Genomic DNA, 26,450 nt, shown 5'->3' with positions numbered 1-26,450 from the left:
TGACCAACACAGACCTCAGTGATCCCCTCGACTGCATTCATAAGGCTACTGTGTCTAATTATTCAAATGTTGCTGTGTGACATTTCATTAAGGACAAAGACCATGCTTTATATTAAGTTTCCCCAGAGCACTTGGTATGTTACCTGGCAAATAGCAGGCATTCAATGAATGTTTGTGGTTTGATGAGCAGCAAGGGTCAGTTCTGGGTAAAAGTGTAAAGCAAAGTTTGACTTAGGTTCCCCTCCTGCCTTGGGCTGCTTCAGTCACAGAACGGCCCGTGGACTATGATTCTCCTCTGAGTTGGTTGTTTTCTCCTTTCTCAATAAGTTCCATGTGTTTCTTGATTTTTCTCAGTCTCCCCAAATTACGCTTCACATGCTACGTGTCTCATTATCTTGCTGACTAATTAGCTAAGATATCTGGTGTTTGTCACTAGATTTTACTCTGCTTGACTGTGTTTCGTAAAAGTTTTTGTGTCTCTTCTATCACACCGAAGACAGACCATGTATACACAATGGATGCTCAACAGATATTTGTTGTATAAAGAAATGAATACATATCGTATTGTTTGTGTATTGGAGTATCCATTTTATCTTCAGGAAAAAACACGAAATCCCCAAACGAATTCATCTAACATCAGCCAAAGGGATTTACTCAGCTTGTTAACAAGTATAGAGAATTTTTGTAGTTTTGACTTAGAATAATAAAAATGAAATCTTCCTTCTGTCTTTCTTCCTTTTTTGGTCCACTTGGTCAATTTAGTTGTTCCTTTCAAGAAGCAATTTAGGTCTCTATAGATTTACACAGAACTGATGGTTCCTTCTCTGTACCCCAAGCAATTTATGCATACTTCTTCTTAGCAGTGACCACATAATTTATCATCCAAACCTGGACACATTGAGAATGAAAGGGGGCACACATAACTATTATGCCAGGACAAGAGGCATCCCTGACAAACCAGGAGGTATAGCCATACTACTTTGAAAGTAGTTATTTACTAACTACATGTCTCTTGTCATTCAACTGTAAAGCTATTCTAAGTCTGGGCCTTATTTCTCTTAGCTTCCTTTGTTGCCTAGAACTGTACCTGGCACATGGTGGTGGTAGAAGAAATGTTAGTGCCTCTTTAAAAATGTTCATTTCATTGCATATCTTACCATAAAACTCGAACCATCCCATTTGGGGCCTATTATGAGCCATTTTCTCAGTATTACAAATATAGTGCAATGAGCTTAATTATATGCTTGTGCAATGGTAATAGCTAGCATTTACCAGCACTTAGCATGTACCAGGCCCAGGGCTAAGAACTTTGCCTGTTCTCTCATTGATTTCTCACAACAATTCTTGGAGGTAAGTATTACTACAGTCCCATTAAATTAGAAGAAAAGACAGGTTTAGAAAGATTAAGAACCTGGCTCAGGGTCAACCAGCTAATCATGCAGCAGAGTTGGAACTTCAGACTCTGACTCTATACACCATCTCCCCTATATGTGAGAAGTAGCTGGTATCAAATTTTGGAAAGCAGTTTAAAAAAATGTTAATAGCATACTTTTAGAAAAAATTCATTTGCTTTAAAGGAAAATTTATTTAACTAAGTAAAAGATTGCAGAATCAGGCCGGTGTGGCAGCTACGTGAGCACATGGGTAGTGACAGTGGTTGGTTAGATGAACACATTGCTTGCTGTTACGTTTCCATTTGTCCTGGCACAAATATACCATGTTAGTCTTGTTGAGATCATTTCTTGTTTATGGAGTATTAAGTGTGAAAAAGAGTTTCTTTTGTACTGTAACAGTTGCATTTACTTTTAGCAGTGTTTTCAATGTACGTTATGTGAATAAATTATGAACAGTGTCTATTTTTTACCCTGTCCTTTTGGAAGAAGATTTTACTTGATAACAATGTTAAGGAGGGTACAGACACATCATAATATTGGACTCCAGAAAAATTATTGCTTGGTATTATTGTAATTACAAGCCATATTTTGACATTGATGAACCACATCGTCAATGGTTTTTTAAACAAATGAGGTCCATTTAATTTTATAAAAAATAATCCAAATTGTAAGGGATAATCTGTAGCCTTAAATTGTTTTAAATCATAAAGAATAAATTAAATATGTAAAGAGACTATGCTATAAACACAAAACTAAGCAAATAATTATGTACACAGACTTTCATACAAAAGCTATCCTTTGATTCAATGGAATTGTCTTTTTTTTTTTTTTTTTTTGGTGAGGAGGATTATCCCTGAGCAAACATCTGTTGCCAATCCTCCTCTTTTTGCTTGAGGAAGATTGTCCCTGAGCTAACATCTGTATCAATCTTCCTCTGTTTTTTGTATGTGGGATGCTGCCACAGCATGACTTGATGAACAGTGTGTAGGTCTGTGAACCTGCAAACTCCAGGCCCAGAAGCAGAGTGTGTGAATTTAACCACTATGCCACTGGGGTGGCTCCTGGAATTGTCTTCTTAATTGACTTTTTTCTACCAAAAAGAGGGGTGTATGAATAGCTACAGCAACTGAAATTAGATATTACCAAGGTATTCAATCACATATGATGTTGTGTTATGAACAAAATAGGAAAAATCTGAAAATAAATGTTTACATAATGAATAGTAACATTTGAATAAATGATAGGAAATGTTACTATTTAAGGCATTCACACAAGATGACTATATTTGTACTTCAAAGGAAGGATTACAAACACATATCAAGTTCAGGAATTTTCTGATTTTTTGTTCTAGGAAATTTTTAGAATTAATATGTTTTTGAGTTTCACACCAGAAAGTTTCCTCTAGTTATCACCTTATTCCTATTCAGTGAAATAGGATATCAGGATATCATTGGTCAGAAAACTTTACACTTTTTATTATCTCAGGGATTTAAAAAATTTTTCAGTTATTCTAGGTACTTGGGATAGATCAGTTGAACAAAACAGACAAAAAATCCATCTTCTATTGGGGAAGACAGACACAAAAAGATAAACATACCAAATAATAAATTGTAAAGATTGTTGCAAAGTTTGAAGCGTCATGGGAAGAATAGAAAAAGAGTGAATTAGGAAGAATTGAGAGTTGGGATTGGGGCAATTGGTCAGGCCAAGCATCACTGTTAAGGTAAGATTTGAGCAAGGAGTTAAAAGAGGTGAAGGTGAACACTGGGAAAGAATGTTCCTGGCAGAAGGAATGGCTCTTGAAAATGTCCTAAGCAGTAGTCTAGTCTGCAATATTGAAGCGACAACGGGCAGTTGGAGTTGAAGTCAGAGAGGTAAAGGGACAGGGCAATTCCAGGGCTTCGTAGGTCACTGTGAAGACCTTAGCTTTTATAAAGAATGAAATAGGAACCCACTGGAGGATTTTGACCAGATGAGACAGGAGCTGACTTTTCTTGTAAGAGGATATTCTTGCTGTTGTTTTGACAGTAGGCTGAGTTAACGGTGAGCACGGAGACCATTTAGTACGCCACTGAAGTATAATCCAGCCCAGAGAAGATGGAAGTAATGCAGGTAAGAAGTGGTCTGATTCTGATTTATTTTGAAGGTACAACCAACAGGCTTGCTTGACAGGTTGGAGGTGAAGATGAGAGAATGGGAGGAGGCAAGGACGACTCCAAAGTTTTTGGCCTGAGCAACTCATTAGAAAGACTGTGTTATGGTGTTGAGTTGCTTTTTAAGCAAGGGAGAACTCTAAACTTAGGGAAAAAAGAAAACTAATGTTGCACTAATAACGTTGCACTAATATAAGACGTATATTAGTATATCCCAAGTATTGTAGGCTTGAAAACTTATTGTAGGGATTTTGGTGGAGTGCTGGCTGCTAGATAGGGGCACTCACATGTTTCTGATTTCTGGGATATATAAAACATACACCTAAAGGAGTCTCAGAGATCCAGTAGACGAGTCATTTCACACATTTCAAATGCCAGGTGGATGTTCTCGGCCGTAAGCCAGTTAATGAGGGTTCAACTACTCTGACGTTCACATTTAAAAAAAGCGGTGGTCCGATGATTTCAGCGCATCTGTCTCTCAGCTGCAGCCAACTGAGCGATGCCTGGTCCGACGGCTCAGCACTCACCCTCGCTCGCCCGGGAGCGTCCGCGGCCCCACTGCGAGCGCAGGCACCGCCCCACCGCTTGGTCCGGGAAGGGGGCGCGAGCCGCCGCCGCCTGCTGCCCGGCGGAGGCGGGGAGGGGCTCCTGCGCGCTCCCCCTCAGCCCCGGTCGCCATCTTCCGGCGCGTCCTTTCCCGCGCGGGCTCCTGCCCCGGCTCTAGGCTCTCCGCTCGCCTCGGAGAGGCTTCCCGGCCGGCACGGCTCTAGCGCGCGGCGCGGCGCGGGGCTCCAGGGCAGAGCCCACCCGGAGGCGGGGCCGGGGGCGGGGCCGGCGCGGCGGCGCGGCCCTCCCGCCGCTCCCGGAGAGCGCGCCGCCCCTCGCCCCGCCCGCGCGCGAGCCTGGGCGGGGAGGGCGGGGCCAGGAAGCGGCGAGCGCGCCGGGGAGCGCAGCTGCGGGAGTGGGGGCGGCAGGAGCCGCGGAGCCGGCGCCGAGGGCGGCAGCGGCCGGAGCAGGCGGCCGAGACAAAGGCGACGGTGAGTGCAGCGCCGGCCCCCACCCCTCGCCCTCGCTGCCCCCTGGGCGGGGACCCGAAGCCCCGAACCTCCGCTGCCGAGGGCTCCGGGGCGAGGGCGGCCCGGCCCTGCCCGCCGCGCGCTGCGGGCTGTGGGCTGAGCCTGCGGCTCCATTTTCAGGTCTGGGCGAGGTCCTCCTGCGGACCCTGCCTTTGGCTTTTCTTCCACTGCCTCTGAGAAATGGTTCCATGCTCAGTTCAGAATTCACGGCGGGGGGGCGGCTGAGTGAGCCAACCCGCCCGCCGCCTGGTGTAAGATGGAAATGAAGACCCCTTCCCCCCAAGTTTGCAGGTCTGGAAGTCGGGAGGGTGGCGCGAGTGGCGGGCGGAGAGGGCCCGGGTGGACCAGGTGAGGGGTTCGGAGGGGCGGGGACCCCGGCTCCGGAGCCCGGACTCCAGCCTGAGGCGCCCGGCGCGTTCCGCCCGCGGGTGTCGCCGCGGTTCTTTTGGGCCCCGGAGAGAAAGCCCTGGACACCTCGGAGGAGGAGCTCATGTACTCTTACAGGTTGTTCACCCCGCGCTTGCTGCTTGAGTTGTGATTTCTGGTAACGGGTGTGGTGGGTAGCGGCTCCCTGTTGCCGCATCAATAGCTGAAAAGGAACCCCGATGGGCTGACTTCGTGTATCCGTGAATCAACATCGGGATTCCTCTTGAGCTGCTGTTATCTTAAATGATAAGCTTCTGTAGGGGAATTGGGTGCTGATGTTCAGTTTACAAAATGTACACGTTTTGTTAAAGGACCTGGCATATAGTAGATGCTCAGTAAAATAGTTGACTGAATGCATCCTGAAACATCAGACAAAGCCGATCTCACATCTAGTCAAATTTAGCCACGTACCCTCTTGACCCAAATTAAAGAAAAAAATTGGCGAACAACGTGTAGTTTTTGTTTATATGTTTGTTTTTACCCAACATATACTTACTCTTGATGAATAATCATTTATCAGTTTTGCAAGCGTAGAAAATATACTTGAAATGTGGAAGCTTTTATTTTGAGGAAAGTTGGTAGGCATCTTCTGTCTCTTAAAAATAAGCCTTAATTCTAATTTTCTTTCCGAAGACTGGAGAAGATGAAGAAGAGGCGCTTGGATTGTGTTTTGTTCTTTTGAGACACAGGTTTCTATTTCATTATGAATAAAGAAGTTTAGCTGCTTTTGAGGGAGGGTAGCCTGAACTTGAGTTGCCTTTTGAACAAGGAGAGCTCTAAATTTAGAGAGAAAAGAAGACTAATGTTGCACTAATATAGTTAAACCTCACCATTTACGCCACAGATATTCATTAAGCGCCTATTGTGTGTTGGCTCCTGTGTTGGATGCGAGTTTCTAGGGGGGAAAACCCCCCTCAATTATCCTTTTCTTAAACGAGCGTGAAGTTCTTTCCTCATTATGGTGGTTGTAGGCGGGGTCTACTTACAGTTGGGAAAGATGGCAGGTGAAACTGCAGGAAGTGTAGCTTCATAACAGTCTATATAAAGGTTAATAAGTAACTTTTTAAGGCTAAGATTATTGGGTTACATTTTCATATTGTCAGTTTAATAAAATCTATGTTTTAAAATGAAAGGAAGAAGAGGTTTAACAAACCAGTGTTTTCGTTCTCTCCCTCTTCCATATTAGATGATTTTGGTATAGTGTATTTATTGAAGAGTAATGTACTTCTGGTTCTGTTTTCTGTAAATAGTCTTTGCTGTGCATCATTTTCTATTTTTAAAAATCTCCAAGGAGAAACAGTGGATTTCTTTTCTATAAGAAATGTTTTTAAATAGAGCACCTTTCAGAAATTTTATTTTTACCTTTTATTCACCGTTTACAAATAATACAGTGCTGACTTGACAGTCCTGAAAAGGGAAGGACTTAATAATAATTTGTGGTTCTGTACTTGTAGTATTGTGTTTATTAATTCTGAACATAAGGTTTCATTGGCTCTTTTTATCTTCTTTACATCTGATTTAAAAAAATCCCAGTACTTGGTTATTTTGTTTGGCTTCTTCAAAAGTCCAAATTAATGTGCTCCAAAGTCGGGATGATCATTACAAAATAATGTAGATTAATAATCTTTTTACGGATAGCTTTTGAATTTAGGTGGACCCTTTTGACTTACTGATGTTTATAACATACATTGTTGAAGATAATGTGAATATTTAAATAGAACTTTCATATTTTTAGACTCACTGGCTATTAGCTTTTTATGGTTCTTCCTAGGAATAAGAAGAAAAGTAATCCCTTAAATTTTGGTGGTAGACAGTTGTGATAGTTTTTCTTCAAACGTACATTTCTCGTAGGAAGAGTTATTTGACAGTATACTCCTGAGAGCCTGGTGTTGATGAGAGACCTAATAGTAAATAATAATAGCGATGATAAAGAACAATATAAGCAAGCTGTGATATGTTGAATAAAAAATTCTCCACATATTTTATTTGGATAAGAGTTTCATCAAAGTTCTTGACAGTCAACAGCATTGAGAGATGTTAAAGTAATTTTTCCAAGAAATAAGAACCTGTAATGACTTTTTTTTTTTGCTAAGGAAGATTTGCCCAGCTAACACCTATTGCCAGTCTTCCTGTATTTTGTATGTGGGTCACTGCCAAAGCATGGCTGCCGATGAATGGTGTAGGTCCATGCCTGGGAACTGAACCTGGGCCACCAAAGTGGAGTGTGCCAAACTTAACCATTAGGCCCCAGGGCCTAATGACTATTTTTTTGTACTTTAAAAAAAGACTGTGTGTTGTCAAACTATTATTCCTGTGTTAGAGTAGTTCATAATGTTTTGAGGCTAAGTAAATTCCAGGATCATCCTATTTTGTAATTTTTGGAATATTTGAAATATCGTTCTTTTCATCTGGGTATGTTTCTGTGTTGAGGGGTGTGTGTCATTTTTTGTTATACCCTTTAGAATGATGCAGAAAGTGTTTCCTGGGGCCGGCGTGTGGCTGAGTGGTTAAGTTCGTGCGCTCTGCTTCGGCGGCCCGGGGTTTCACCGGTTCGAGTCCTGGGTGCAGATGTGGCACTGCTTGTCAGGCCATGCTGAGGCGGTGTCCCACATGCCACAGCTGGAAGGACCCACAACTAAGAATGCATAACCATGTGCTGGGGGGCTTTGGGAGAAAAAGGAAAAATAAAATCTTAAAAAAAAAAAAGAAAGTGTTTCCTTTATCACATGTAATTAATAAAGTGATTAAGAATGATGCTGACATGGCATATTGTAGCCGTGCCCATATTTACCTATACAAATTGTGAGAAAGTACCAGTTAGCATTTGTGTAAAACATTTCCAAAGTGCTTTATAACTAATTTGTCACATTTATTTTCTAGGATAGATTGCTATTAAGTTTTTATGTCCCTGTTTTTTTTTTTTTTTTTAATTTATTTCTTTTAATCTTTTATCATTGAAAGTGTTCAGGTTTCTCATCTGCTTTAGGATGAGTCTGGAATATTTTGTTAAGGCTTTCTAAGATTTTTCTCACAATTGCAAATGCATGTTGGTTTTGATCTGTTACAGTATTCTTAATCTCAGTTTTCATAAAAGAAATGTTTTAACATTTTATTGAACGTTAAATGTTAGTAATGTTTTGGTCTGTCTCTGAGGGGGCCATTATGGGTTCCCTCTGCATTCTTGAGAGGAACTGAGTGAAACATGTCTTATCCTTAATACTTACTCACAAGGTGAGAGCATTTATTCTGATCTTTTTCATACTACCTGGAAAAACTTGACATTTAGCTTATTAATAATTAACTTTATGCATCCTACTACCTCACTTCAAAGCTTAAGTATACTTGAACCTTTCTGTAGTACCAACAACTGAACAAAGCAAGATTTAGCTGGAACTGCTCTGGGACCCCATGCAAAGGAAGTTTCTGAACTGGAAGCCCAAAGACTTGGTAATAAGTTGTCTTTATCATGACACTATAAAATACCTGTAAATTTATTTTAGTCAGAATGGGTTCTAGTGAAACAAACTCCCTATTTTTCTTAGAAAGCGTTAGATAACTTCATGTTAAATTTAGGTGTCTGAAAATGATTAAACGATGAGCACTGATATTTCGTTTTGTAGCTTACCCACTTAGAAATTCATGCTAAGATTTTTCTTATTAAATCATTATATTGAATTTTTGTGAGTATCTTGTACTAAAACATAAAATGATTTTGTTTTATTTGACTTAATCTACTTTCACTTTTTGCTTAATAAAACAAAAATGAATTTTTCATATATTCGGCATTGTGTATATTTTACACCCTGTACATAGTGGGAATCCATGGATATTTGTGGAACTGGTATTTTCAATGGCTGGGACTTGATAAGGTCTAAGCAGAAAACAACTTTCTTTCTCTCGCTGTACCTTCAAGCCCTCCCTATAGATTGCTTCTCTGCCTCTCAGTGAGACTTTTTCTTTTTGAGGAAGATTAGCTCTGAGCTAACATCCACTGCCAGTCTTCCTTTTTTTGTTTTTTGTTGCTGAGGAAGATTGGCCCTGAGCTAACATCTGTGCCCATCTTCCTCTACTTTATATGTGGGATACCTGCCACAGCATGGCTTGACAAGCACTGTGTAAGTCCGCACCCGGCATCTGAACCGGCGAACCCTGGGCTGCCAAAGTGGAGTGCGTGAGCTTAACCGCTGCGTCACTGGGCTGGCCCCTCTAGTTACTTCTAGATAATAAAAAGTCATCTGTTCACTTGTCAATGAGAGTCTTATTTTAGTCATTAGAAGGTACGGTTCAGTATAACAATCAGTGTTCAAACTTAACACAGTTTAAAACTTTTCTTCCTTAGCTCAGAACTGCTTCAGACCTAGAAGCCTGCTTTGGAGGAAGAGTCCTAGTAGGCGTCTCTTTTTACTTGACCAGCTTCTCTTCAGTGTGCTGTCCTCACCTGTCCAGGGTCCAGCCCAGTGGGGAAGGGGACTCGGGGGAAAGGTATGGTTTTACTGTGACTCATGCTATCATGATCTGGCATTGGTGCCCTCTGAGTTGGGCAGGTTGTTCAAATCCGAGTCTTTGTCCTGGAGTGCTGGAAATGGTTTTCTTGGGGATTCCATGCTGGGAACCTCCAGCTACAATTCCTGTGATAGAATTCTTCTGTTCCAGTCCCTTAGTCTTCCAGATTCCCTCATCTCCAGACTCACTCTGTCCAGGGAGAGGTGTTGCTTTAGTCTTTAAGGTAGTTCTATAACATTTTAACCAGGCCTGCCTGTACTTCATTAAAGTTATTTCATAAGACGCAATTTCAAGCATTCCACCAGGGCCTGAGTGTCCTATCTTGCTGGCTCCTTCTGTCAAGTACCCCTGCTTAAACAGTACTTCTGTGTGTGGGACTTACAATCCATTGCTGCTACCACCTTTTTTCTGTTCCAAGCCCCCTTCCATCACGTCCTCACTTGACTATTTACCCTACTTTGAATCCACAGTCCACTATTCTAATTTCTCCCTTTTGTATACCCTCAGTTCCTTTGTAGCACTTCTCCCTTTAGTGTACTCACCTGGCGACCTCTGCCCCCTGCCCCCCTCGTTATCCAGTTCTCCATCTAGTCCAGCGTGTACCTGGCAGTTGAGCATATCTTAAGGAAAACATATCCACGCTGACCTGGTGTCCTTTTAAATTTATGACCGGTGACCTCAGGAGGCCTCTGCTGCCCACAGTCCTATTATTTTAGTGATTTCCCTGGTTGAATCGCTCTCCCACTCCCCACGTGACTGTTTTACATCTCTCTCAAACCTCTAGCTCCTCTTTTCTCTTCTTCATTTTCAGCTGATGATCTTGTTTCCTGTATGTTAAAAATGAAAGCAATCAGAAGAAAACTTTTGCATGTCTCGCTGCATCTATACCCATAGATGCGCATTTCCTCTTGTGCTGTGACTGTCACCTCCACCCTTGCCCTTGATTCTGTCCCCGTTCTCCTGTCAAGGACATCGCGTTGCTGCCATGTTCATCCTGTTCTCCTGCCTACCAGTGAGTTGCATCATCAGCGTTTCCCATTTCTTCTGGATTATTCCTATCAGCATATAGATATGATGAAATATCTCCCATATTTTGAAAAAACAAAACCTCCCCCAACACCGCATCTTTCTTCAGGTACTGCTCTCCAAAAGAGTTGTTATTTGTGGTCATCAGTACTCCCTATCTTTTTTGGATCCACTACTGTCCAGGTTTTTTCTCTTTCACTCTACCATAACCGCTCCTATTGAGATTGCTAGTGACCTCCTTGGTGATAAATTCCCTAGTCAATTCTCAGTTCTAATCTCACTGGATGTAGCAGCAGCAACATTTGACATGGTTGATAATTTTCTCTTCATTGAAGCTTTTCTTCCCTTTGCTTCTGGGACACTGCTGCTTATTTTCAGTTTCTTTTGCTTATTCCTTTTTGTTGCCCCAACTTATGAAAAATAAGGCAGCATCCCAGAGCTCTATGTTTAGACCTCTTCTATATTTATACGTAGTCTCTTGTGATCTCACCCTACCCTGTAGCTAGAATTATCATATATTTCAAACTAAAAATATTGTCTTTAGTCTGAATCTCTTTCCCAACCTCCAGACTTGTACACCCAGCTGCCTAGTCAACATTTTCAATTAGACGTCCCAAATTTAACGTGTCAAAACTGAACTCCTCCTCCTCCTTCCCTCCCCAACCCCAATGATCCCATTCCAGTCTTCCTCATCTTATTAAATGTCAGCTCCATCTTTCAGTTTCTCTGGCTGTAACTTTGTAGACATTCTTGACTCCTTTTTCTCACACTCCCACATCTAATTCAAAATAATGTATTATGGAATTGTCCTTTATTTACTTTAAAATCTACCTTAAGAATAAATGTAACCATAACTAGCTACGTTCCACTGCTGCCGCCCTCTCTAAGCAACCGTCATCTCTTGCCTGTGTTATTTTAGTAGTCTCCTTTCTCATTTCCCTGCTGCTTCTGCTCTTTTCTATTCTCAACACAGCAACCAGGGCAATCTTTTTGAAATGAAGGCCCGATTATTTTACTCCTACGTTCGAAACCCTTGGGTGGCTTTCTGTCATTTAGAGTGAAAGCCAGAATACAGCAGTGCCTACAGGGCCCCTCCAGCCTCTCTGCTTATGTGTCCTACTGGGTTCTCCCTGGCTTACTCCACACCAGGCACATGGGTCTCCTTGAAGTTTTGTGAACCTGCCAGGCACAGTCTTGCTTTAGTGTCTTTAGGGAAAGAGATTTGTTTTATTCACTGCAGAGTCCCCAGTATTCAGAATAGTAGCTGATAGATGGTGAGCACCCACATCTGCTAAATGAATGGCTGCTTCTTATTCATGTCTTTGGTAACAGTTTTTACGTATGTTTCTGTGACTGAAACTGTTTCATCTAAGACCATTTAGTCTCATGAGAATTAAATGAAAATATAGAAAAAAAAGAGGAAAAGGTAAGTTTCAAATCAGTTTTTGTCTAGGAAAGTGAAAATACACAGGAAAGGGGCAGAGGAGGTAAGAAAGGAATAAGAAAGGTAAGGTAAATGGAATAAAGAAAAGGAAAAGGCAAGATTTGGAAGTAGAGTGACACTTTTAAAAAACTATTTTTGGCTTGCCCCATATTTCTTTTAAGCTGTATTTCTTGAATTCCAAGTGTTGATGACTTACATGGACTTAGACACTTCAAGTTGGACTATATTATACCTTTCTTTTATCAAGGATATGGGCTCAAATGAGATTGGGAGCCAAAACTTAGTTGCTTTTCTGTTGCCAAACTTTTTATTAAGGAAAGCAGTTACTATTACTAAGCAGTTTACCTGATAATATTCTTATCATTACTTTTTTTTTTTTTTTTTTTTGCTGAGGAAGATTCCCCATGAACTAACATCTGTGCCAATCTTCCTCTGTTTTGTATGTGGATTGCTGCCACAGCATGGCTCCCAATGAGTGGTATAGGTCTGCCCAGGAACTGAACCCAGACTGCTGAAGCAGTGCATGCTGAACTCACCACTAGGCCATGGGGCCAGCCCCTCTTATTTTTTTGTAGAAAGCTCAAACAGAAGTCTCATAGTTTTAGGGAAGGATTTTCAGTATGCAAAAATTTATTAGTATGCCTGTCCTCTCAATACTGCACTGCCTGTTTACTACTGCCTCAAAGAAGAGAGGGCTTGTAAGTACACTTAATTGTATTTCTGTGGTAAGTTAGCAGCTAGTTACATCAATGTACACAGCTCTATAAGTAATATTTACCATATGCATATTTGTGCTCTTAAGTGAAAAGTACTTGAATATAGTTAAATCAGTTTTTAAACTGCAGTTTAACTGATATTTAGGTAGGAAATGAGAGTGCAACAAAGTTGATGGTATGCAAACTTTCAGTATTTCATTCTGCCGAGACAAGATTTTTTTTTTTAACTCTATTTTCTGAGTTACAGGTCTCATTTCCTGTTGGTTGATTTAAAAAAATCCTTTAAATAAATTGTTGAAATAGGTCACTTAGAAGCTCCTGGATAAATTATTTTTTATGTATAACCATAAATTATTCTCCATAAACCAGTCTAAACCTTTCTGTATTTTTGTGTAATATGCAATAATTTATGTCTCAATTGACTTGTTTGGTAGTCTTTTATGTGGACATAATGTGGACTTAATTTTCATGGCTATAGAGTTGTGGACGTGTGTATGTTTGTATATTTACAGTTTTTTGTAATATGCAAATATAATTTAAGCTTGTATGTGTTTGATATTTTACTTTAACTTCTAAGCAATATTATCTGTAAACCAGACTTGGTATTATATTTTTATTTCACATTAAAATATGAAATTAAATATAAAAATTTTCATATTAAAACGTAGGATCAGGGGCCGACCTGTGGCCTAATGGTTAAATTTGGCATGCTCTACTTCAGTGGCCCAGATTTGGTTCCGAGGTGCAGACTTATACCATTTGTCGTTTGCCATGCTGTGGTAGCAACCCACATATGAAATAGAGGAAGATTGGCACAGATGTTAGCTCAGGGCAAATCTTCCTCAAGCAAAAAGAGGAAGATTGGCAACAGATGTTAGCTCAGGGTGAATCTTCCTCAGCAAAAATAAACATATGATCATTATAATTTTTTTTTTTTGAGGAAGATTAGCCCTGAGCTAACATCTGCTACCAGTCCTCCTCTTTTTTTTGCTGAGGACGGCTGGCCCTGAGCTAATATCCATGCCCAGCTTCCTCTACTTTATATGTGGGACGCCTACCACAGCATGGCTTTTGCCAAGCGGTGCCATGTCCGCACCCAGGATCTGAACCAGCGAACCCCGGGCCGCCGAAGTGGAATGTGCACACTTAACCACTGTGCCACCGGGCCGGCCCCATATAATTTTTTAAAAGTTTATTTACATGCCATGTAAAGTCATTTTGGATGATATACTAGCAAGTGTTTGCCTACAGTTTTGAATTAATCTTTCTATTTTGTAGACTAATTAGGTCATCTTCATTGGAATTTGACATTGACCTACCTGAATTCATATGCTAGCATTTCACATGTGAAATAACCATCTTGGATTGATAAGATCCTTATTTCTGAACTGACGTGTAGTCCTACCATTAAGTTTATTTCAGCAACGTTTGTAGTTTGAGGCCTACCATACCATACTGCTTTAACTTCATAATGTTGTAGGTAGATTTTGTAGTAACCAAAATGATCGTTTTGAGAAAAGTGAATACAGTTAATCGGCTGTGACCTAAGTCTCAAAAAGGGTCATTAAACTGATGGATTAAAGTATTCATTCATTCAACACATTTATTAAACTACTATGTGAAATTGCTTCCCAGTCTACTCAGAATAAAATACACACTCTGCTCACTTAGAACATACACACTCACTCACAGTGTCTATATGATATGGCGCTGACAGCCTCGTGGAGTATCTCACCTTTGCTCACTACCTTCTAGCCACGTTAGCTGTCCAGTTTCTCACACACACCATGCTTGTTCTTTCGTTAGGGCTTTTACACTAGTTTCCTCTACCTGAAGCGATCTTCCCTAGATCTTTGCAAGGTTGACCCCTTATCGTTAAGATCTCAGCTTAAATATCACCTCCTCATTTCCTCACCACTCAGTTTAAAATAACTCCCTCATCACTAATTTTGCTTTCTTCATAACATTTGTCAGTCCTTGGAATTAGATATTTTAATTTTTTTTTATTGTGTCCCCAAATAGATTATAAGCTTTATGGGAGCAGAGACCTCATTTGTCTTGTTCCTTGTTGTCCACAATGCCCAGAACAATACCTTGAAATTGCTATTTTATAGATTAAAAAAAAAGCATCAATATTGCAAATTTCTTATGGTTTAACCTAGGTAGACTTCTTATTTTGGTTTTAAAATTAATTTCTTTATGGGATTCAGTGAAATTACCTCAGTGCTTTACCTTGTTTTGTTTTTCAAAGCTGCATTCCCTTCACATCTGATGATTGCGTCTAGATTCATATAATGTGTAAAAGTTGGCCATTTATGTGTTTGTATGTTAGTTGCTTAACTGTATACCTAATTGTTTAGCTAGTCCATTCCAAAGCAGGCACAGAATATCTTGAGATGCCTCCGAGGATGTTCTTGGTTTGACTACTGAGTGCTAAGCCTATTGAAAGATGTTCTTTTTCTGGTGAAGAAGGTAGAGCTGATTTGGTTTGAGTTATGTATTATTAGATGACATTTTTTTTCACTTGCTTTTTCAGAATGACTTACATAAATACACCTGAGTTCAGTTTTGGGTTTTATTTCTGGCTTTTTTCTTTTGCCCATTATCATCCTCTCTAAGTGCTTTCCTACTGTCTCTGATCATTTACTTTCTGCTACTCTGTGGTTTCTTCTATGAATCAATGTCTCTAAATCAATGAAATGATTTTATCTTGTTTCTCAAGTTTTCATAGTTTTTTGCTATTGTCTTTGCAATGAACACCTGGACATTCCAAGCCATTTCTCACCCTTACCCCCACAGTTCTATAAAGAGATATGATTTCTTATAGGCAGCATTTTCCTATCTGAGGAAATTTATTGTTTAAAAATTGACCTTTGTTGGCTCAGGGATTTCACTAATAGTTCTTGAGCGACATTTGTATTGTATTAACTCTGAATAAGTGGATTTGAATTGGTGATATTGAATTAAAATATGGCGCCTGGATTTCTTATCCTTTAACTCCAGTTGTTCTGTGCATAAGAGTATGCACAAGCACTAAAAAATAACTTGCTTTCAATGCAGAAAATCAAAATATACATAATAAGCTAAAGGAAAAGTGCATTCATAATCCTGCCACCCAAGGATAACCACTGGTAATGTTGTGATGAATGTCCTTCCAGACAAGTCAATGAATAAATGTTTTTTCACAAAGTAAGATCTTAGTACACATACTACTCTATAAGTTCTGTAACTTCTCACTTTAGCAAATGTAGCAATCATAAAGGCACTACTTCTTATTACTTCAGTTTGAAAGGATCTTATTGGGAAGTGAAAATTGTCTTTGACATAAGGTAAAGCTCTAAGTAAGGTTGTGATTAAAAACAATGATGTTTATGGTGAGTAGAATGTGGTAAGTCACCTCAAGACAAGAATTACTTCAGCAGTCATTTTTTTCTTAAGAGCCCTCTTACCATTGCACAATAGCCTGATTGTATTATACCAGCTAAGGAAAACAGTACATGATTCTGTGTACAGTAGAATTATTTTAATAATAGCCCTAGGGTAAATTATGGGGCTGTAGATAAGTTCATATTTTTTGGTCTGCCCCAAGTCTGATTGATGCCTTAATATTGAAATAATTTTAGAAGAAAATGTGTTTTATTGACGGCCTTCGTCTGCCCAAGTTGGACAATTTTATTAGATATTGCTTCCCTTTTTATATGTCAGAATGAGGAGTGAGGGAGTTCTTGGAAAAAGAAAATTTTAGTACAAGAATTCTTGTATTAGTATTTGAGTTGATTTTTGTTTTCTGAATGTGAAGATCCTTGTGGAAGAACCAGAGATATATACTGGTGTCTGCATCCTTTGGAAGTCAGTCCCAGTCTTGTCAAGTGGTTGTTTGGGTCTTACAGGAGCAGTTTTTAAAGCTAATCAGAAGTCTTTTTTTTTTTTTTTTTAAAGATTTTATTTATTGCCTTTTTCTCCTCAAAGCCCCCCAGTACATAGTTGTATATTCTTCGTTGTGGGTCCTTCTAGTTGTGGTATGTGGGACGCTGCCTCAGCATGGCCTGATGAGCAGTGCTGTGTCCGCGCCCAGGATTCGAACCAACGAAACGCTGGGCCGCCTGCAGCAGAGCGCGCGAACTTAACCACTCGGCCACGCTCGGCCACGGGGCCAGCCCCCCTAATCAGAAGTCTTTTAAGGGTTGTATTTAAATGACTTTTCCTTTACTGTGTGATGTCCGTTACCTAGGGTAGAGTAACCACTGATTTCTTGCCTTATTTTTATTATTCTTGCCCTTCTCTTTTTCTGTGTTGTGTTACTGCCTGCTCAGAAGCTCCTGCAGTCTTTATCCCTTCGTAAGCAGCTAAAGTAGACATTTCTCTTACCCTCACTGCTGCTTCCTGTATGGTGCATATAATGCCGAAACGCTTCTCATGTGGTAGAGAATAAAAAGCAGTGTAGTTGATGTGGCTTTTTCTACTGAGAAATGATGCATTTGTTGTCAAAAGTGGAGACTGGCAGTCAGTCCCTAAAAAAATGTTTTTTTTTGTAAATGGATATGCAAGTACCACTGCTTGTTGGAAGATAAAGTGAATCTTGATATAAATTCAAGAAAAGTGTTTAGAATTATTCCATACATTTTGCTGTTTAAAAACTTGGTGTTTTTTAAAAGTTTCATTTCATGGAGAATTTTTAGCCTCTCATTTTTATATTTATTTAGTGAATAATGACCTTGTTTTTGCAAAAATGGTACGTACACACTAAAGAAGCTTAGAAGTTAGTCACATAATAAGTGATAGAAACTAGTATTCAGAGTCTTGTCTGATTTTCAGTGGGCGCTGTAAAGTGGCAGAAAGAATATGAACTTTGGAATTAGGCACACCTCAGTTTGATCCCTAACTTTGCCACATTTTTGCCCCATGGCAAGCTCTTAGCCTTGGTGATTTTTATTTTCTTTTTTGATTAAGTCCGGGTAATAGGTTTGTTAGGAGTAAGTGAGGTACACATTAAGTACTTGGCTTGTAGAAAGTGTTAATAAATGTTTCATTTCCTTTCTGCTACTCCATATTGTTTTAAAATACGTCCATGGTCACTTGGACATTTCACTAGAAAGTGAATTGCAGTCAGGAAACTGGAAATATATGAAACCCAGATGGACTCATATTGTCGTGTCCTTTTAATCTGCCTGTCCAAGGAGGAGAGTGTTTCTTGGGACTATTTAAAAAAATATTTTGACTTCAAGGAAAGTTTTAAAGTTAAAAGCTGATTTGTAGAACTGAATTAGGGTGAGTTAATTTTTGCTCATCAAAATGGAAAGAAAGTAACTAATTTCTATGGTTCCTGAGAAATCAAAGTATTTGTGTGTAGTAGAACAATTGTATGCATAAAGATGTCTGTCTTAAAGGGTAACTGACCCTCTGCAAGAGAAAAATATGATGAAAATATGGAAAAAAGTGTTGAAATTTTATAATAATCAATAACAAGTTTCTCTTATCAGATTTAAGATTTAAGAAATGGTGCTAATTCACTTGAATACTGTAACACAAGTAATAAATACATTGCTTGAGGGAGTATAAATCTGTCGAACCCTTTTCAAAAGCAGCGTGGCATATATCAAAGAGTAGTATTTCTGCCTTTGAGAGTATACCCGAAGGAAATAACCTTTTTTCCCCTTTTTTTGAGGGAGGAGGTTATTTTCTTTTTTATGACAGCTTTATTGAGATAATTCATGTGATAATGTGATTTGTAATAAGAAATATATATTATGTCTTTGTTCCTGTTTCTGGCACAGAGCTCCTAAAACCCGTGGCACTTCCTAAATGATGAGCACCATAAATGTCTTTTGTTATGTTAATGAGGTGACTTCTGGAAAGCACTAAAGGATGGGGGCTGGTTGCCAGGAGAACCAACCTTGCAATTGGAGGGTTGGAACTTTTAGTCCCACCCTTCTGACTTCGAGAGGGGGGAGGGGCTAGGGGCAGAAGGCTGAATTGCCAGTGATTTAATCAATCACGGCTGTAATGAAGCCTCCCTAGAAACCCAAAAGAATGGGGTGCTGAGAGCTTCCGGTTTAGTGAACACTTGGAGATGCTGGAAGCGCAGTGCGCTCAGAGAGCGTGGAAGTTCTACGCCTCTTTCCCCATGTGTTCCACCTGACTGTTCTGAATGATTTCCTTTTATAGGAAACCATAATTTAGTAAGTAAAATCTTTCTCAGAGTTCTCTGAGCTGCTCTGGCAAATTAGTCAACCCAAGGAGGGGATCATGGGGCCCTCAGAAGCACAGGTAACAACCTGGACTTATGATTGGCCTCTGAAGGGGGAGGGGCAGTCTTGTTGGACTGAGCCCTTGACCTGATGCTGTCAGAAATGAGTTGAATTGTAGGACACTCAGTTGGTGTCAGAGAATTGCTTGGTGTTGGTGTGTTCTGCACATTGGAATTGCTGTCAGAGTTGTAATTCATCTTTTGTGTGTGTGTGTGTGTGTGTGTGTGTGAGAAAGATTGGCCCTGAGCTAACATCTCTTGCCAATCTTCCTCTTGTTTTTCTCCTCAAAGCCCTCCAGTACATCGTTGTATGTCCTAGTTGCAGCTTCTTCTAGTTCCTCTGTGGGATGCTACTTCAGCATGGCTTGATATGAGTGGTGCCATGTCCATGCCCAGGACCCAAACCAGCAAATCCCTGGCCGCCAAAGCAGAACGTGTGACTTAACCACTTGGCCATGGGGACCAGCCTTGTAATTCATCTTTTTAAGTCACATTTTAAAGTACGTAAGTCAGTATTGTGCAACCATCAGCACTATCTAATTTTAGAATATTTTCATCACCCCAAAAAGAAATTAGCAGTCATTCCCCATTTGTCCCTTACCCCCAGCCCCTGGCAACCACTACTTTGTTTTCTGTGTCTCTGGATTTGCCTCTTTTGGACATTTTATATAAATGGAATGATAGAGTATATGGCCTTTTGAGAGTGGCTTTTTTCACTTAGCATAATATTTCAAGGTTCATCTTTGTTGTAGCATGTATCTGCACTTCATTCTTTGTTATGGTTGAAGATTATTCCATTGTATGAATATACCACATTTTATTCATTCATTGGTTAATGCATATTTTTCACATTTTGTCTATTATGAATAATGCTGCAATGAACATTCATGCACAATTTTTTGTGCGGATGTATATTTTAATTTTTCTTGCTTATATACCTAGGAGTGGTATTGCTGCGTCATCTGGTAACTCTCTGTTTAACACTTTGAGAAACTGCTGGACTGTTTTCCAAAGTGGCTGCATCATTTAACATTTCCACTAACAGTATAGGAAATACATGGCCTTTTGTACCTGGCTTCTTTCACTTAGCATGTTTTTCAAGGTTCATCCGTGTTGCAGCATGTATCCATACTCATTTCTTTTTATAACTGAATCGTGTTTGGTTGTATGGATATACTACTATGTTTTGTTTATGCTTTTTTTTTTTTGAAAGATTGGCACCTGAGCTAACAACTGTTGCCAATCTTTTTTTTCCCTCCCTGAAACCCCCCAGTACATAGTTGTATATTTTAGTTGTAGGTCCTTCTGGTTGTGGCATGTGGGACGCCACCTCAGCATGGCCTGATGAGTGGTGCCATGTCCTCGTCCAGGATCCGAACCAGTGAAACCCTAGGCTGCTGAAGCGGAGTGCGCAAACTCAACCACTCAGCCACAGGGCCAGCCCCTTGTTTATCCTTAAAAAAGCTTTCTATCCAAAAATGTTCAGTGAAGCATTTTTTCTATTAAAGAACAATTGAAAATTACTTAAATTTTCAGTAAAGAGGAGTGACTATATTAGGTGCATCTGTGTGTACCATCCATTAGTAATTTATTATGGAGAGTTTCAAGGGGAAATGATTGTCAGAGTGCTAAAGTAGGATACAAAGTTGTACGTGTACAACTGTTATTCAGTGTCTGTGTGTTTTGGGGGACACTGATTGTCAAATTTTTGAAATATTTCTATATTTTCCATAGTTTTCACAGCAAGCATATATTTCTTTTATAATCAGAATAAAACATTTTTAAAAATGACCATAGCTATAACTTTGTATGTTGCTGATATAAATTTATTCAGCCAGGCAAAGCAAGATCATTCAGTGTTAGGAATGTTACTATTTGATGTTGATCAAATAATTATCCAATATTATAAATAAAATCATTTCAGACTACTGGTAAGAGAACTTTTAATTCTTCATATTGACCTCAAATTTTTAATTTGTAATTGTAATATAGAATGACACTAATTCTTGTGTATTTGAATTCTAAAATGGGGAGGGGAAGATAAATATAGACAATGCATATTTTAAACTTACTGAACAATACTATATCAATTCATTGCAAGAAGCAAAAACTGCTCTAGGATTGTTAGACAGAAAGATATTTTATCCTGGGAATTCAGTGCTTATAAAATCATTGGGTGGTCTGGAAGAGCCAGATCAGAGGACTATCACCTAATTAATGTATTTAAGAGTATCAGACCATAACCGAGAGGGCAGGAAGCTGAAACTGGGAACCAGTCATAGGAATACTGGCTCTGGTGCCGTGGCTGCTGCTAGATACCTTAAATCTGGTGGCTAGCATTTGGCTACTATAACTGCTTCTAATCATTCATTTCTTTGCGTCATTGCTTACCAGGTAAATCAACAGTGAAAGATAGCTTCCATGTCACTTTCGCTTTCCAATTCTTGTAGGAGGCCTTCTTACTGGCAGAACCTGATTTACGTTCTGAATGCTACCTATAAGGGAAAGTCTGGGAAATGTAGTGTTTTTGTTTTGTTTTAGTTTTCTTGCCCCTGAGGTACAAGAAGGCATGTATAGGGAGTGGTGGGAAAGAAGAATGCCAAGTGCTACTTGACATATCTAACATATCTAACATTCAACAGAAGCCTTCTGTTTATTAGGTGATAAGGCTTTATGTGTAGAATATTTTGAGGGTGGTTGAAATTAAAAAATCCAACTTAGACTTGATTTGTTTAGAAGTTTTTCTTTTCCTTTAATGTGAGCCATTGCTTTCCTGTTATTTTCATAAAGCAGCATGTCAATTCTAATATTTCCAATTGGGAATAAGCTCAAACTAATGTTTGTAGAAACCTCTTTTACAGTGTGTTTCTCTCTGGGTGGAATAGGTGAAATATTACAAAAGGCTGTAACTGTAAAATCTCCTTTCTTTTTTCCCTAATTTCGAAGTTTCTACAGAATTAGTAGGTAATTTTTTTTTTAAGATTTTACTTTTCCTTTTTCTCCCAAAGCCCCCCAGTACATAGTTGTGTATTTTTTTTCTTTAGTTGTAGGTCCTTCTAGTTGTGGCATGTGGGATGCCGCCTCAGCATGGTCTGATGAGTGGTGCCATGTCCATGCCCAAGATTGGAACTGGCGAAACCCTGGGCCACCAGAGCGGAGCCCTCGAACCTAACCACTCTGCCACGGGGCTGGCCCCTAATGCGTAATTTAAGTGTCTCCTTTTTTTTTAGTTCAATTATGCTACCTTAGTTTATTATTTTGTCAACATAGGAGAATCTGTGGTAATCTTTAAAAAGAATGTATGAGCTAGTAAATGTAGCTTTTCCCCTTAAAATCTAGACTGAAAAGATGTATGCTTTTTTTGATATTGCGCTTTCTAAAAAAATTTTATTTCCCTATAAAATTTTGACAGTATTACAAGTTCATGTGTTTTTCTATCAGAAAATATTTATACTTCCCATATTTTGTGAGATATCAAACTGTTGAGTAGTTTCAGTATGGTGAACATCTCTTTTCAAAAGGCTTATGCTAAATAACTTCCAAATACTATAGCCTGGGTTCTTCACTATTAAGTATTTGAGAGCATTTTGGGGATATAGCTTCAGTTGACATCTGTTATTTGCAAGAAAAAGTGTTAGATTGACCTGGAAATGTAACTCTCCTTTAGAGATGCCTGTTGACTACTTGCAAAGAGCAAGGAATTAGGTTTTGGTATAAGCATTTTCTCGGCACTGAAATGGAATAGTTGTTTCCCAATTTGACACCGCCCCCCCCCCCCCCCCCCCGCTACTTTCCAAATTGATTCCTTTTAAAGAGCTGATAATATTCTCTTGCTATTCTAGTTAATTCTGGAGTGCTGTTATTCTGTGTCAGCAAGTTAATGTAATCTTTATATTTTTTGTACATGTACCCTCTGAAATTTTTTTGAAAAACTTTGTACTTTCTTATGCATTTTAGAACTGACATCAGAAATTTTTCATCTTAAGTTTTAAAAGTTGCAAAAGATGTAATTTCTGAAGTATTGTATGTTGTATATGTTTTTAAAGAATGTATTGCCAAAAACCTTGACTCTGTGGGTTTTGCTTATTCACTTTAATGGAAACTGTTGCTATAAAACTTGTCAAACTAGCCAAATTTGGTATGTTTTCTTGTCAGAAGTGGTCTGATTTCTTTTTCAATTCTTATAAACATGGGAACACCTGCACTGAACAACCACTGGACACCTACTTTCACTTCCGAATTCTAACATAGATTGATTGATTAGGCAAGAAGTCTTGCCATGAGTTTCTTTCAGTATTTCTTGCTTTGCTCACATGAGACTCTTCCTCAGTCTCTCCCAGTTATCTCTTTGGTGCACTGGAAATTTCTCAAAGCAAAGTACCAGATAAAATAAGGTTTGAGATGAGTAAGTATGACTTTCTTCTATAACATAGAAGAGCTATTTTGAAAGGGAAGGTAGAAAAAGAATGAATGATGCCTGGGCACATCAGTTTTAGGAAAGAGTACAGAAGGAAGTTGGAGATCTGGAAATTGATTTACTTAAAACTGTCCAGACTTGTATACCCCCTGGAAAGTATCAAACCTTACACTGGGTTGACGACCCTTGATGTTAAGGGTAGCTTATCTTCTACTTTAATTGGTGATGTGTGTTTAGCCTTTTAAGTAAATTATCTCACTTACTTTTTTAATTTTGCCTTGAAAGCTTTGCTTTGACAATCTGTATAACTGACCTTTATGATGAAACCAGTGTGGTTTTTACAGTACTTTACAGACCAGTGGAGATAATAATCAGAACCTCATGGCATTGATTGCCAAAGTACAAAAATAAGAAAAAAAAACCAACTGGATCTTTACACTCTATACCAAGATAAGTTCTTGATTTTCCAGAGTTTATAAAAAAGAAAACCTAAAAAATACTAGAAGGAAACATGGATCAATATAAAAACTCTTAGGTGTGGGGAAAGCCTTCACAAGCACTTCAGTGTACTCCTTTTTCTCATTAAAAGAGTAAATCTGCAAATTATTGTTTTATGACCATAACTGTTTTTTAATACAAATTATCTTTTTCAGAAATACAATTTTCAAAATACATGTAAGATCAACTGTCATTTACATCTAAGTTATCTTGCAGATTTCCTCGATTATCTTTTCCCTGCAGGCCTTAAGCTCAAAGAATCCTTCAAAATGCTGTTGTAACAAACATGACCCAGTACCCATGAGCCTTCCTAATGATTCCTTTCCTAAGTTTAGGCATTACTTAGCTCTTGGTAACACACGTGATTGTACATATGCAGAAGTGGGTGGAATTAAAATTGTTAGGGGACCAGTCTGTTATGTACTCTTTTGGAATAAACTATTGGTTACTAAGCTTGTTTAAAATGGAGATCTTCATACTGAGTAAATATATGCACACACAAACACACACTTGTTAATTTGAATTTTGAACGGTTGAACATAGAGATATTTTTATAGTACAATTTGCATATTTGTCAGATTTTAATCTAAAAATGAGTAAGAAGTTATTTCTCTTGTTCTTTATTTTTCTATGAAGTTGTATCATGCCCCATCCCTGTTGTACCCCCCCACCCCCAGCAATTTGTCAGTGACCACTTTACTTTTCAGCTCTAGTGTGCCAGGCCTGATTGAAATGCAGGCTGATCTGTATGCAAGAGAATGACGCAACTTGCCATGTCCTAACTCCTTATGAAGGCAGTTGGAACAAATTAAACATGTATTGACTTTCTCAAGATAAGTTGAGATTTCAGCACCCTTTGCATTTACCAGAAATAATACCACACTGAGTCACTCTTCTGGTGATTGAACATGCACAGCTGGTAGAAGAAATTGCATGTTAGTAATATTGTCAGTACAGCAGGGCCACTCCATACAATGATGCAGAGACTTAATAAAGAAGCCACTGTTTGGGTGAAGATTTAGAAAGGCCAGGACACATTATCTTTGGGCAAATAGACTGAATTGATAAATAAATCGAGACACTCCTGGGTTCACAGAGTATATCAAATCTTGATTGAACTAAAATGTAACAGTCTCATTTGACACAATGTAGAAAATTAATGCAAGACAGATTACTGATCAGTTTGGGAACTGTGATTTATTTTGCCTTGAATGGAAGATATGTTGTATGTTTTAGTTATCATGTATGTTTATCTTTTGTGGGATTAAATAAAAATACTCAGTTATTCAGTAAATACTGAGCCCTAGCTCTGTGCCAGACACTCAGGTCCTAGCAGTTCGTCTGCAAACTAAAGAGACAAAGATCCCTGTCTTCCTAGAGCCTACATTCTAGTTGGTGAAGACAAAGAGTAAATGAGTAAAATACATAGAATGCCAGATAAAGTGCTGTGAGGAAAAATAAAGCATAGGAGCAAGAAGGGGGACTGCCAGGGTAGGGAACAGGAGATTGCAGTTTAAAATTGGATGGCACAGAATGGGCTCAAAGAAAAGAAAATAAAAAGATAGTCATTACAGCATCATTTGTGACAAAGATAAATACTGGCAGCAACTTAAATACCCATCTATAGGGGATTGGTTAAATGTGTAATGATGCATCTGTATAATGGAATACAGCAAATAAGAACATAAATCTTACATATGCACAATGATCTGCCAAGATATGTGAAGTGATAAAAACAAAGTGCAGAATGGTAGATAGACTATCCTACTGTTTATGTCTATCACATACATGATATATATATAATATATGTTTTTATAGATGCATGGAATCTCAGTGGAACGATACATAAAAAACTTGTTAACGGTCGTTCTTGGAGTGGAGAACAGGATGATTTGTAGACAGGAGAGTGAGGGTGAAATACTTTATATCCTATTTTACTAGGTATATGTACTACCGAGTCAAAATAAGTAAATAAGTAAGATGTAATGTAAGACCATGATGACTGTTTGCCCAATTAGAAAATGATGGGAGGCTGGACCGGTGGTGCAGTGGTTAAGTGCACTTCGGCGGCCCGGGGTTCGCTGGTTCAGATCCCAGGTGCGGACATGGCACCACGTGGCAAGCCATGCTGTGGTAGGCATCCCACATATAAGGTGGAGGAACACGGGCATGATGTTAGTTCAGGGCCAGTCTTCCTCAGCAAAAAGAGGAGGATGGGCAGCAGTTAGCTCAGGGCTAATCTTCCTCAAAAAAAAAAAAAAAGAAAATGATGGAAAAACACAGATATTTCTAAAACCTGGTGACTTAGATAGCAGTCTAGCCTAGATAGTTAATAAATGGGAGAGTTAATAGAAACATGGACTCACTTCTGATGAGCTGGAGGCCTTGTTGACAGTGACTGCTGCAAAGCAAGGCCAAAATCCTGTTTTGATTGGGTAATGGATTGTAATGGTCATGATCCTAACATTTAGATTCACATGATTTTTTTCACTCTTCTAGTCAAATGGAAGCTGTATTCATTTCCTAGGGCAGCCACAGTGGAGTACCACA

At 39.1% G+C, this 26,450-nt stretch overlaps 1 protein-coding gene across 41 annotated transcripts in view; it reads left to right on the top strand.

Annotated features, from left to right (window-relative positions):
• The window catches only part of CDC42SE2 (CDC42 small effector 2), a 135,857-nt gene that overhangs the window by 29,477 nt on the left and 79,930 nt on the right, over window positions 1-26,450 (top strand). For 11 of the 41 annotated variants that reach the window (XM_070571246.1, XM_070571229.1, XM_070571233.1 and 8 more), the window contains exon 2: window positions 3,423-3,506. The exons of 4 other annotated variants lie outside the window; for them this stretch is intronic. Coding sequence is in view for 2 of the 37 variants with exons in the window: in XM_070571206.1 (XP_070427307.1) it covers window positions 4,004-4,584 (581 nt within the window). In the remaining 35 variants the exon portion in view is untranslated. 26 more of the 41 variants (XM_070571241.1, XM_070571219.1, XM_070571240.1 and 23 more) reach the window with 15 other exon arrangements.

Source organism: Equus przewalskii, chromosome 13 (genome assembly GCF_037783145.1).
Source record: "Equus przewalskii isolate Varuska chromosome 13, EquPr2, whole genome shotgun sequence".
NCBI classification, from domain to species: domain Eukaryota; kingdom Metazoa; phylum Chordata; class Mammalia; order Perissodactyla; family Equidae; genus Equus; species Equus przewalskii.
This window is presented reverse-complemented; position numbering and strand designations above follow the sequence as displayed.